This window comes from Phycodurus eques, chromosome 8 (genome assembly GCF_024500275.1).
Source record: "Phycodurus eques isolate BA_2022a chromosome 8, UOR_Pequ_1.1, whole genome shotgun sequence".
Lineage (NCBI taxonomy): Eukaryota > Metazoa > Chordata > Actinopteri > Syngnathiformes > Syngnathidae > Phycodurus > Phycodurus eques.
In genome coordinates, this window is record NC_084532.1 from 8,393,116 (window position 1) to 8,407,540 (window position 14,425).

Sequence of the window (14,425 nt, forward strand, 5' to 3'; positions counted from 1 at the left end):
CTCTTGTAACTAATTTAAATAAACTCAGCGTGCTCATGGGGGGGAAAAAAATGCTAAATCTTGGGTACTCCAACATGAATAGGATAATCACAATCATATATGAATCATTGAGATTATAAATGTATTTTTGTATCATTGATTAAGATTATTTTGTATTTAAACATTTCAATTATTTTCAAGCATTTGTGAGGTGTCATTCTTGAAACAATCTGCTTCTAAAACAGGGCATGTTCTTGATAAATGTACCTGATTAAAATCACTTTTCCCTTGCTAACCTGATATATAATTATATCTACATTAAAATGTAAACTGACTGAACAAAACATGCACAAGATAAAGCAGGGGGGCACAAAATTCACAAGCATTAAGTATCAATGTGTACTCTACTATGTCAATTCATAATCACTATTTACATCTTTATTCAGTGCTAAATCAAGCAGTAGCATACCAATTTGTCCAGCAATAACTGGAGGTCGGACCACAAGTAACACCAACTTGTCAAGTAGAAGGTGAAGGAATCGAACGACTGGCTCCAGCTGGGAAGAGTTCAGCGCTGCTATGCTGGACTTCAGTTCAGTTTCCAGGTTGTTTTCCATGATTCTCATGTCTCCTATACGGACTGGGAACATGTGCTCATCCAGCGCATGCACCAATGCAAAGAACCTATCCAAGTACTGATCCTAGAGAATGAGAACAAGGTATACCTGAACCAGACAAGGTAGAAAAGGACTGAAAGAAGAAAACACGGAAAAGAAACATACAGGAATACATCCAATTGAGATATGCATATCTCAATTAGATATTATTTACGTAGCAGAAGCAATAAATGCAGTTGGACTTTGCCTTCAACTGTGTTAAATAACTGTGTTATTTGTTTGTTTTCTGTATTGTTTTTTGTGTGTGACAGTGGCCTCTTGGAAAAGTAATTTAGACACTGTTATGTTTCACATATTGTATATTGAGGACTGAAAATATATGCTACAATACCAGACTAGGGGAAAGTTAAAGGGGGACATTCTGGAAATGTACTTTTTAATGGCTTCAATACAAATAATTGGTCTCTGTGTGAAATTAAACAACCAAGTAAACCTTTTATCTGCCTATTTCTGAAATGTCTATCAGCAAACCGTTTTGCAAACATAATAAGCACCCCCACATTGAGTTTCTCAGCCAATGACATGACCAGCTAGAATGGCCGAAGTTCCACAGCCACGTTCAAAAGATGTTCCAGCCTCCAGAAGTACGTAAACAGTAAACGCTATCATGTCAAAGCCATAAAGCAAGCAGAGCTGCACAGACTTTTTCTGGATTTATGGATTAGCATTAGCTAACAGGCTTAGCCTCCAATAAGCACCACTCAATTGATTGCTCGGTTAAATTGTAGATGCAGTGCGGGTGGGGGCAATGTGTTTGGCAATGTGTCCACTTCACATACAACAGGCAACACAGTAATCTACAAAGTCTAATTCGGTATCTTGGTGCTGCTCCTAAAAGGGAAAATAATCTATGCTAACTTGTAGCAACTCGCAGTGAATAATATAGTACAGGTGCAATACAACAAGCCTAATCAGAAAAAGAAGAAGCAGTTTTTGAGCAAACTATTCTACGTTTTCCCACTGATGAGCCCATAGCCATCGTAGATGATGCAGCTAGACCAAAAAACTGACTTGTGGTGAGACACACACAAACATTGATGGGAGTGGAGAAGAGATGTGATGGCTATCGGCTAAATGTATAGATTACCTGTGTATGGATAGTTGAAACGGCAACCACCTCCAGATTGAATACCCCACGATGGTTGTCCACCCACTTCATCCCTGGGAGAGGAACCTGATGTCAAAAATAATACCTTATTTAGAGTTTGTCTCCTTATGTACTGTATACTAAAGTGCTTCTGTTTATTTCTAACGAACCTGTAGAATAGGTCACAAAACATTCAATATTCAGTAAATAGCAATGAAGAAGATGCATCTATAAGTACTTAATATATTCTGGGTTAATCTCCACCAAACCTACATCATTCCATCCATCCATTTTCTATACAGTACTGCTTATCATCATTAGGGTCCCAGGTGAGCTGGAGCCTATCACGGCTGACTTCAGGCGAGAGGCGTCGTACACCTTGAACTGGTCGCCAGCCAATAGCGGGGTACATACAGTATATACAGAAAAATAATTCACACTCACATTCACACATATGGGCAATTTAGAGTTTTCAATGAACCTACCATGCATGTTTTTGAACCGTGAGAGGAAGCCAGAGTACCTAGAGAAAACCACTAAAAGCACAGGTACAACATTCAAACATCACACAAGAAGGCCAGAGCTCCTTCAGAACTGTGTGGCGGATGAGCTAACCACTCATTCACTGTGACATACATTATTCATTATATAAAAGAAATATTTATAATTAAAATGAACAACTGCTTAAATACTGTCTTACATCTGGTGAAAGTACAGAGTATGACTGTGGTGGTTTTTCCAGAGACACAGGAAGACAGAAGTGTCCTGTCCGCAAACGTCCATTCTGCAACATGGGAATCCACTGGAGAAGAAAAATTTAAATATATGACGACTATTAGTTAATAAAACGCATGGTGCTACAGCATACAACAGCTTCAAATATACACTTACAGTTACTTGCTTTACATCAATGTGTATGATTAACCCAAATATGTGAAATTGAATCCACTCTTGTCAGTTTGTCTGTTTAGCCTGCACAACACAAGATTATTTCTTACGCCCACCCCGCCGTGGGGTTATCTTTACAATCCTATTGTTACCTACCGTGTATCCCACAGGGGTCTCCAGTAATGTGTTCTGCTTCTGCTGGCAGCTGACGTGGTAGAAAGTAAAGAGAATGTGGTGGTGGTCCGATAGGGAGGCAGGAAGCTTGATCTTGATCTCATCGTGAAAGTCAGGGGATCTGATCAAAGGAATCAGTGTTTTGTTTGAAACGTGTCTCTAATTAACTAAACATCTTAAAATCCATCAAAACGCTGATAAATCATCAGAGGACTTTTGGTTTGATTCTAGAAATTTTGATTCTTGACAAGGAGACCTATCTGTTGCTGAATATTAAAATTTTAGAAATGTGTATTGTTAATGAAATGCAAATTATTTGTCATTATTTCAAACTCAGTCTGCTTATAACAAGAGACTGAGGAAAATAGGAAAGTCAAGTGAACCAAAAATAACTTAATGATGTAACACAGTGGAATTGAACAAATTTTTTATAGTCCCGCGGGAGGGACATTTGTCTGCTGGCAAATATCCAAAAATAAACAACACAGATCAAGCACAAGCACATGACTAAACTCGCTTCAAAAAGTTTCACAGGGTGACTAGTTTCTTACAAGGGCGAGCATTCAGGTTTGATGCACCGTATATACAGAGAAAAGCCACTAGAATCCACACCTTTACTCAGGTTGACTGTTTCTGATATTGGAAAGTCCTACATTTATTTGGATATGAATACAATTCTAATCAGTTCTTCATCTGAGCAAAAATAATAAGAATAGGAAAAAGAAATACATCAGAAAACACTAAGAAAATAAATTAAAATTAAAAGAAAAAAGAAAAAAGAAAAAAACTGCAAAAACAGCAATCATGAATGAAAAATACCTTGTCTATCAGGATTTATTTGGAAATACTCTGAAAATGTCATGTATCACATTGAAGATACAATACAAAAAAACATTAAATAAATGATAAAAACTAAAAGTAAACATGGATAAGAGACAAAACACTTCATAACTGAGTCTATTCTATCTTTGTGTAATAATGTGGCAAACACTCTTACCGATTGTGGTAGACTACAGAAGTATAAGCCTCTTTGTAGAAATCAGCACAGCTCGACTTCCCAAATATCACCTGGGGATTCAGTGAGGTGTTTAAAGAGCTGCATTACCTACATAGATCGATGATAAAAATCTAAAACATAAGCATAGCAAGCAACTGTTTCATTTTAGCATACCTGCATAGCATTATTTGGATCTTCTCCATTCATGAATTGCACTTTCACTGTAATGTTGCGGGCTGAGCCTTGGCGATTGGCAAAGTTGAGACTCTGGGGGTTCACATACAGCAGATTTCTACAAAATGTGCACAGACAAAATACTGAGAAAACAGAGGACATTATATGTGTCACATAAAGTCACATATTTGTTTGGGATCACTATTTTCTTGAAAACAAACAGCAGAATAAATACTCAAGTGAAATTTCCACCATACAAATGTACAGGAGTTACAAATAAGGGCATCAAACAGAACCGTTTACCTTACTCTTACAAAGTCCTTGGAACAGTAGAATTATTTTGACATAATGTCTAAGATTAAACATTTGAGAAGACTATCTTAATCAAAAATAAACATCTCAACACTCATATTGTACATCATACCTTTTTTTTTTATACAGCCGGAAGAACAAAAAAAAATATTGTTTGCAGACTATATTGAGATTAACATAATCTAATTGACATGGCATACTACATTGAGCACAAGTTGTGCGATCATACTGCACTTGAATCTGATGCATATCCGATTTACAGGCCTGGGTCGAAAGAGGCCTGGGTCGGGTACGAAGAAAATTGGAGTTGTCACATTGGGCATAAAAAAAAACTGAATTAACCTGCAGTGTGAACATAGCCTTAGTGTACACCCTCCAACCAGAGGGTCACCGGTTCGTATCACCGCCTGAGCGCATGATATCGTTGTGTCCATGGGCAAAACACTTTACCCACATTCCCTATGAATGAATGTGACTGGATGTTTGTTGGTGGTCGGAGGGGCTGGAGGCACAGAATGGCAGCCATGGTTCTGTCAAACAGCCCGAGGGCAGCTGTGGCTACACAAGTAGCTTAAGGGCTCTCACTGGCAGAGACATCGGTGAGACTTCAGAAACTGATGAGTCGTGCAGACTCCGGGACCCGGGAGACCAAAGATTAGATTAAGATTAAGCTACATGTTAAGGTTTTTCTTCATAGTGAGCATATAGGGGAGTCGCCAAAAAGGTTTGATTTCACTGTGAGTACTTGGTGACTCGGCTAGTCTCCACGAAGCTCCAGGAGATGTCACAGAGACGTCTCAATAACCAGCAGAGAATCAAGTTGCCATCAGGTCACCAACTAGTCTCCAGGCCAGGGAGATAAGGGTCTTACCACCACCAGGGTGTAACTATGGAGTGAATGAAATGCAATTTTAATGCATATTTGAGTGCCTTTAAAAGCGCTATATCAGTGATATGCATTATTATTATTATTATTGCTCATGAAGCTGGCTGTTCTCACAGTTCTGTATCCAAGCATATTAATATATAGTTGAGTGGAAGGAAAAAGTGTTGTATAAAAAGATGCACAAACAACACGGATAACTGCAGCCTTGAGAGGATTGTAAAACATAACCCATTTTAGAATTTGGGAGAACTTCACAAGGAGTGGCCTGATGCTGGGGACAGTGCATCAAGAACCACCATTCGCAGACGAATCAAGGAATTTGTGTTACATTCCCAGTGTCAAGGCATTCCTGAACATGAAACACTTACCTGGGCTAAGGAGAAATATAACTGGACTATTGCTCAGTGATACGTGAAAAAGAAATGCACTACATTTGGGAATCAAGGACCCATATGCTGGAGGAAGAGTGGCGAGACACACAATACAAGTTCCGAGAAATCAAGTGTTTCCACGGTCAGCGGTAGTTGGGGTGCCATATCATCTGATGTTGATCTATTGTGTTTTTTGAAGTCTAAAGTCAACGCAGCTGTTTACCAGTAAATTTTAGAGCACTTTATGCTTAATTAATGATGGAAATGCTGATTTTCAGCACCAACAGTACTTTGAACCTGCTCCCACTGTTCCAAAAACAAAAGCTGGTTAAATAACCATTACTGTGCTTGAGCAAATTGACAACACCAGAACCTATTAGGCAATCTTTCGGTTTTCTCCAAGAGGAAGCCGAAAGACACCGAACCCAATAATGCAGACAAGCTTAAGGCTGCTGTTAGAGCAACCTAGGCTTCCATAATATGTCAGCAATGCCAGAGGCCTATTGCCTCCATGCCACATCGTATTGATGCAGTAACTCATGCAAAAGAAGCTCCAACCAAGTATTGATTGCATATGAATAAACTTTATCATAATTGATTAATTGGGTCTTATGTATGTATTTTTTTTAATTTTTTTTTTTGAGATGGTGAATTGAGGTTTTTGTTGGTTGTTAGGGATGTACCGATTAATCTACTACATCAATGTATCGATTTTTATGCCTACGATCCAACTACACTGTGTTCGGCAAGTTGGCCTTCCAGACGAGGAACGCATACTGTAGATACAAGATCGTTTTAAAATGAAATCAATTGATTGTATCAATGCTAGGAAATAACACCTTGGATTTCAGCATGGCAGACTTTACTGGATGTGTGTAATCCTTATAGCACTTTTATTGATAAAGACGTTAAACGTATTGCGATTCAGTCAGCCTGTCTTGAACATCATCGCCACATGCCAGCAGACAACAAAATATAGCATGCTGGATGGCAGATGAAAAGCCAGCGAGTGAGAAATTATTAAACCAGCGTTATGGTCCAGTGTGTGGAAAGTTTGCCCTTTGCAAAAAAGGAGATGTTCTAAATAAGCCGCTCACTGTTTTGCCAACCATCTGCTAAGGCACCATTGGACAACCGTCCAGGCACTTGCTGTGTTCCCGCTGCAGCAGCAGCAGCAGCAGGGAAAAAATCTGCATCTCTGCATCTTTTTGCACAATTGTTTTTTGTCAATGTCTTTATGTCCCCAAAGTGTTCTGTAAATTGACTGTTTGTTGTACTAGAGCGGCTCCAACTACCGGAGACAAATTCCTTGTGTGTTTTGGACATACTTGGCAAATAAAGATGATTCTGATTCTGATTCTGATTCTGAAAAACAAAACAAAACAAACAAAACGTTTTCACTGCAAATTAATGCCTCAAAGATTACAACGCCATTGTGTTAGTGTGGGGCACATTCATGACTTTCAGAACAGCAGCAGCAGAGCACAAGTACAGCCACTTTTCAGTCATTAAGGGGCTTCAGGCTACATGTCAACACAAACCCAAAATATCTTATCCTCCACAACTGGTTAAAAAACTCTGGCCAACTCCTTGCTAAACAGTGCCTGTGTATTGCCCGCACAAGTGTACTAGCAGAGCGAGTTTCTAGTGATGTTGACAAGTTCATTTAAAAGAAAAATCTGTAGATTCATTGAAGAACAGTTGGTTCCACTTGATCTTTTGTTAATGATTAGTGCACTGCTGTTTGATTATTAAAATAATAGTAGCAGGTTCAACAACTTCTCATTTAACCTGGTTGTTGGTTGTGCTTTATTTTCTACATCAATGTTGTATTTGTGTTATTTCTATGTTGAAAAACAACATCAGAAATAGCTGCTAAACCTACTTATTTTGATTACTTGTTTATGATATCCACAATTCTAATTTTTTTCCTGATTACCTTACAAGAAACAACAGGAATCTAGAAAACGTCACATGCACTGTCAAGTATCCAGGTATTTAGTTAATTGTTGCAAGTTAAATTTATGGCTAAAATGTTACTTAATCGATTCCAAACCACTGAATCATTTTGGAAATGTATCCTTCTAAATCAGGTGCGCTCAATGCGTCGATCGCGATCGACCAGACGACCCTGCATGTAGTATTGGTAGATCGCATGACATTGCGTGACATTAAAGAAAAAGCCTATCATCCATCCCGTTGCTTGATTGATATACATATATAAAGCGATGATATCGGACTTTTTCTGGACACTTAGGTCACGCACATGCGCAAACAACGCAAACAACGGTGCCAAGTGTGTCAAAACTAACAAGCTTGTCAGTGAGTTACCTCCAATTTGTATCTCTCGGTGTTTTCTCTTAAACTTAAGAAAGGGTATAAAAATGAGTGGGGGAGCTGGACCAAGTAAGACGACAAAAACCTACCAGTTTCATACGGAATGGGATGAGGAGTATTTTTTCACGATAACATTTTCGAAATGCGTATGCCTCATCTGCCAGTCTGCCATTGCATTACCAAAGAACGGACATGTGGAGCGGCATTTTAGGACTGTGCATGGAAAATACGACACTGACTACGCATCCCTGGCTGAGTCACTTCAGTGCAAGTCATCGGAGTAAACTCAGGCAATGACAAAAAAATTTACATTGTTAATTATGTTGTGTTGTGCAAGATTGGCTCATGCGGTGATGCAAGGTACACCAACATACATTGGTGCTGAGCTGTGTCGGCGGCCCAGAATTTTAGCTCACTGGTAGCGCTCTGCGCTCTCAAACCGGAGACATAGTCGCAGCCCCCACCCCCCAAAAAAAAGCTAGATCGCGGGAGGGTGGCTGCTTGAAAAGTAGATCTTGGGGCCAAAAGGTTTGGGCACCCCTGTTCTAAATGAACCAATATCATCCTTTAATCATATTAGCAACCACGAATCCAGATACAAATCGAATCATTAAAACAAATCTTTACACCAGCAGATATGAATAGTAGATAAGCCAGAGCGCTGTAGGAGCCTGGGTAATCGACATGCCTATGTTGGATATTGAAATTAAGTCAAAAACTCAATTCACAACCAATTTCCACGAGATTAATTTTTTTTGTCAACGCCAAAGCGTGTGCTATAATCCATCCATCCATTTTTTGTACCACTAATCCTCACTAGGGTCGCAGGCGTGCTGAAGCTTATTCCAGCTGACTCTGGGTGAGAAGCAGGGTACACCCTGAACTGCTCGCCAGCAAATCACAGGGCACATAGTGTAAACAAACAACCATTCACACTCATATTCACACCTTTGGACAATTTTGAGTCTCCAATCAACATACAATGCATGTTTTTGGAATGTGGGAGGAAACTGGAGTACCCGGAGAAAACCCACGCAGACACGAAGAGAACATGCAAACTCCACATTTGGTCTCAGAACTGTGATGTCCTAACCAGTCATCCACCGTGCCACCCCATGTGCTATCAATACTGTATATATTTTTTTAAAAGTCCCAAAAATATATTTTTACCTGCAAAGGTTATTTCCAGTTCCCTTGTTGTGATTGTAGAGCGTTGCATGCACCCATATGCAGTGCAATGTACCGGAATCCTTGGTGTTTTGGTTTTCTTGCCGTCCACACACATGGAATGCGTTGACCACCTTGACCTTACTAGTTTAGCGTTGCCGTAGGCAGGCAGCTCAAAAGGGGGGTGTCGTATTCATGTGTGTTTACACCACGATTAGGGCTGTAGGCTATAATCATCAAAATCACAAGAAATATTTCACTGTGTGTGTAGTGAATCTATATATGAGTTGTGCTTTTTGCATAGAACTACTGAAATAAACTACTTCATGATATTCTAGTTCATTGAGATGCATCTGTATACAGTTCCTGCATTGTGTACTAAATGGCATCAATATCGTGATTGACCTAAATGTTCTGTGTCGGTCTTGCGCAAATTACTGTATCAACCCAACAAACAAGCTGAATTTAGTGTTAACAAATGCTTTGAAGGGAACGTAATTAAAATACCCATAGTGGTTTGCGTAGTGAATAAATACAATGCATGTCAGAAGGGGCAAGAGAATAGGAAATGCAAAGTAACCTAGGATCAGACAATAAACCACAGTGACGTAGTTGATTCAGTTGGGGATAACTCCACAGAGATCACAGCTGGAAACACAACTTCCAAAGAAGCATGGGAATGTCTCTGTTCTGATAAATTAATGGTTTGTCATGTGGCTGCATGAAAAAAGTAGTTCAATTAAAATGGGAGAGCTTCCCATGATCAAAATGTGGCTCTTATTCTACAAGCCTCAAATATAACACAGTTCAAAGGGAAACAAATGCATACTAAGTTTTACATTAGTTTTTGTTTTGTTTTTCCTGAAAGCCAAACCTTGAGTCTTTTTGGCTAGATTTTATATTACAGCTTTCGGTGGTCACATCAGAGATGAAGTGAAAATGAGGAGAGACTAAAGATAACTGAAGCCCAAACTTAGAGTGGAACTAAGCAGATTTCAGTGTTTTGTTTTAAAAGTGTTTTTGTCCTTTCATTTTCACATATCTGATGGTGGAAAAATTGTACACCATATAAAAATGAAAAAAACTATAATGACTAGTGATCACAATAAAATCAAAATGATGCGTCTTCACTGTCCAACCGCTTCAACATCTCTTATTCCTTATTGCTTAATCCTGGCACAAATGATGGTGCCACTCCCTGCTATACTTGAGAGCCTAGTGCTAGGCTGACTCAGCAGGAGGTTAAATCAAGCTCAAGAGCTTTAATTATAGATAACATTATCAATCAGAGTAATGGATGAGAGTGGTTCTTAATTTTCAGAATGATCAGACAGGCTATCCATCAAACACCTGTGTTGACCATTGCTGGCTTTTTGCTGATCAGCTAAAGCTCCCATCTGGAGAACCAGCGGTGTGTTATGAAGAGCAAATAGCAGTTAAGTAGGTTGAAAGAGGGGGGAGGTATGTCATTTGGTCACTGCTGTGATTTGTTTGTTCAGGAGGAGGAGGGCTCCAGGCGGATATAGGGGGAGGTGAGCAGCAAAATGGAAGGGTTTAAAGAGCAGCTAAGCCCCCTCCTCCGTAGAGCAGGCAGTATATAACATAGGGCAGCATGCTGCTCTCACATTTTATGTTAGAAGTCTGGTTGCAAGAGAGAATGAAAAGGGTCTTACCAGTACATTGAGAGCAAGTACTGTCAAAAAGCTGGTTAGAAACAGAAATAATGATGCAGTTTTTCCTGTTACTGCTGCTAGCCAGTTCCAATGCTGCTGTTCCCCTGGAAAACTTGGGTCAAGATGACATCCTCACAGTGCCTTCCGAAAGCCTTACAACAGCACCAAGTCCAACAGAGGCAAAGTCTCGGTTTGCCATGCTAGACGATGTCCGCCTTCTTGCAAATGGCCTCCTTCAACTGGGCCAGAGCTTACGAGAGTTTGTCCACAAGACCAAGAACCAAATTAATGATATCTTCCAAAAATTGAATATTTTTGACAAGTCATTTTACCAGCTTGTAGTGGTCACATCAGAAATCAAGGAGGAAGAGGAAGAACTGAAGAGGACAACCAGTGTATTGAAAACAAACAATGAGGAGATCAAGAACCTGTCTTTGGAATTCAATTCTAAGATTAATAACATTGTGCAGGGGCGTGAACAGCTGCAGAGCAAGGTGGGAAGACTTGAGGAGAGGTTAAAGGGACTGTCAGAGCATATGCTCCCTGCTGACCAACTCAAAGAAATTAGAGCACTCAAGGTAAGCAGCAACAAAGGTTGTCAAATTTTCCCAAAATGTGTTTTTTTAAACATTCAGGTCATGTACAGATCAAAATAGAGCAATGTGGCAACAGCTACCTACACTGATCAGTCAAAAAAAAAAAGGTGTTGCGTAACTACATAGCTTTTGCAGCTGTGTACTCTGAACAAATCAATACTGTACTTGACATACATATTGTACAAGTGCACATTCTTGGACTTGTAGCAAGAACTTTAACCTATCCCAACCCATTGACATTGTCTCCTTGTTATGACAGTCTCACTGCTGCTCTAGTCGAGAACATAGCAGTCTTTACACATTTGTGTGATTAAAATGTTTTGCTTAAAAGATGTTAAACTGAACATTATTCAATGTTGAGGACTGGAGAGCCACCAACAACTCCTAGAGATTACTTGTGTATTTAAATTGCTTGGCCATAAAATACTATTACAATGCTGATGTCATGAAAAAAGGGTGATAATGTTTTTCATTGTTACTTCAAGGAGGTGATTGAAACTCAGGAGAAAACAATCACAAATCTACTGAATGCTGTGCAGGAGCAGCATGCGCAGCTTGACCATCAAAAAATCAAAATTAAGAATATGGAGGAAAAGGTAGACACCTGTTTTTTGGGGTCAGGATCATTGTTGGGTAAAAACAAAGCTTAATAAAGTGAATGCAATGGTTTTCTCTTGCAGCTTAACTATGACAGTTTGCAAAACACAGCTGATAAGACAATGGATTCAGAGACTACAGCTCCAGATGTGTTTGAGTATCAGATAAGAAACACATCTGATGTCTATGAAAATGGTAACATTTTTACATTATATTACAATTAAATTTCCTGTCACAAGTATGATTTATTTTAAAAGAAATAAATCAAATGAAAAGACATTAAAAAAAAATGTTTGTGCCTTGCTCTGAATTATCTTGGTCATTTCAGATTTGCCCATTGATTGCAGTGAGTTATTTGAAAGAAAAGAGAACAGGAGTGGAATCTACATCATCGAGCCAAAACAATCTGAGCCTTTCAGTGTTTACTGTGAAATGGGTTCTGGTGGGTGAAAATGTTTAAACTGAGCATCACAGTATTTTTCATCAGTGTATTTCAAAATTTGCTATTCATCATAACAGTGTCAATCCAGACAGATTGCGGGAATTAAAAATATTACCAGCAAAAATATTCCCCATGCATTCCACAGATGGCGGTTCAACTGTGATCCAACGCAGGGTTGATGGGTCAGTGGATTTTGACCAGACATGGGATAAGTATGAGAAGGGTTTTGGAGATCTGGAAAGTAAGTATTGCTTCACACCGTATATAATCAACATATTTTGAAAGTTATTTTCCCTTGACTATACCAATGTGAATATGAGAATGGAAACACTGGAAAGTGTTTGTTTTAATTTGTGTCTAAACAAGCAAAAATAAATGGAAATAAAAAATAATAGCAAGAGGATTTGAGAGTAAATGCAAGTAGACTACATTGTTGATCTAGTTAGATGTCCAAAAGTCCATTTGAGATCCAACTTAAGTAAAATCATCTGTTGTATGCAGAGGACTTTTGGTTGGGGCTGAAGAAGATCCAGAGCATTACACAACAAGGATTATACATCTTGAGAATTGATCTGGAGGACTGGAAGGAGGATAAACACTGGGCTGAATACCACTTCTCACTAGATGGTCCCTCTGAGTACTATGCACTCCATCTGAGCCACTTCTCCAGTGACCTGGTTGATGCCATGGCTAACAGTTCCAGTGTAAGATTCTCCACCAAAAACCAAAATAATGGCAATCCACAAGCCTCTAACTGTGCACGCAATTACACAGGTATACTAATATCAGCCACACAATAAAAAGACAAGTCCAAGACATTTAAGCCAAAATAATGTGCTTTGTACAAATTATTTTCAGGTGGTTGGTGGTTTACTGGGTGTGGAGAAAACAACCTTAATGGAAGGTATCTATGGGTTAGAGCTAAAGGACGTTCTGGGAGAAGAAGGGGCCTTCACTGGAAACCTGGAAATGGGTCAGCATATTCCCTCAAGATGACTAAATTCTCCATACGACCAGCCACAGCTGCTGAAGGTTTCAAATGAAACCGATATCCATGCCATCTCAGATAACACGACTGGCATTTTTAATCAAACACTGATATACACCTCTCACCCAACATAACACATACACAAATCTATGACACTACATTTTTGTTGTAAAAGAACATTTTTGTAGAGGCTGTTACCGCCCACCAAACAAAACTAGTAGTCTCAAAATACTGCCATGGTGAAATGATGCAACAATGCCATAAAGGTCATAAAGGTATGAAGAAGATGGGCTTTAGAACTATCGTTACACAACATCAGTCACTAGCAGAATGGAGCGATTAAACCATGCAGACTACAGTACTACAATAATGCAGTAGAAGACAAAACAACAAGGACTGATGGAAAAGCAATTAAAAATGTAGCATTGCTCAGCAAATCTTTTCAGTAAACATGAAGGTTCGAGTTGACTTTAGCATGTTCCAAGTGGATTAAAGGCAAGTGAAAGTTAGGATTTGATATGGTTTTGTAGTGACTATGTGCTTTGTTTTGCCCATTGTTCGTTTTCATTTTTTACTCAGTAAAGTATTTAAATCATGTACCTGCTATTACTGTATGTTATATGGTAAAATACACAGTGCTATGTATCTCCTGTTATTGGGTCACATTGACTCCTGTCCATTGTACACAAATGTTCTGTAAATGTGTTTCATCAAGTTCCATACAAGTGTTCCAAAAGTTCATTAAATAAGAAAATCCAATGACTCTCCTATGTGAGTTTTTAAGAACAGTTATAGCAAATAATTAATGCATTATATTAACGTTTACATTATTGTAAATACTGAAATGGATTAACAAAATAAGTCATGTTGATTGAGTCTACTTTAATTATCAGTCACAGTTGTAAAGCTGGTGAAACCAGGATTGTTTATTATGCTAGTGTCACTGATCCAGAGCTGCTGTGTCTTTTCCTTTCGGCTTCTCCCGTTAGGGGTCGTCACAGCGTGTCATCCTTTTCCTATCTGCTGCATCCTCCTCTCTAACACCAACTGCCCTCATGTCTTCCCTCACTACATCCATCA

General features: G+C 39.0%; 2 protein-coding genes across 18 annotated transcripts in view; one reads left to right on the forward strand and one right to left on the reverse strand.

Moving 5' to 3' along the window:
• dock7 (dedicator of cytokinesis 7) overlaps positions 1-14,425 on the reverse strand; it is a 92,493-nt gene that overhangs the window by 46,238 nt on the left and 31,830 nt on the right. For all 17 annotated transcript variants that reach the window (XM_061684905.1, XM_061684903.1, XM_061684900.1 and 14 more), the window contains exons 15-20: positions 3,977-4,094; positions 3,803-3,873; positions 2,788-2,926; positions 2,444-2,545; positions 1,744-1,830; positions 449-680 (exon numbers count right to left, since the gene is read on the reverse strand). In XM_061684905.1, the coding sequence (XP_061540889.1) occupies positions 449-680; positions 1,744-1,830; positions 2,444-2,545; positions 2,788-2,926; positions 3,803-3,873; positions 3,977-4,094 (749 nt within the window). The remainder of the gene's footprint in view (positions 1-448; positions 681-1,743; positions 1,831-2,443; positions 2,546-2,787; positions 2,927-3,802; positions 3,874-3,976; positions 4,095-14,425) is intronic.
• angptl3 (angiopoietin-like 3) lies at positions 10,589-14,103 on the forward strand. Its single transcript, XM_061684756.1, has 7 exons — positions 10,589-11,300; positions 11,804-11,914; positions 11,999-12,110; positions 12,244-12,357; positions 12,503-12,598; positions 12,859-13,131; positions 13,216-14,103. Exons 1-7 carry the CDS (start codon positions 10,773-10,775, stop codon positions 13,398-13,400), a joined length of 1,419 nt encoding a protein of 472 aa, XP_061540740.1. The 5' UTR covers positions 10,589-10,772; the 3' UTR covers positions 13,401-14,103.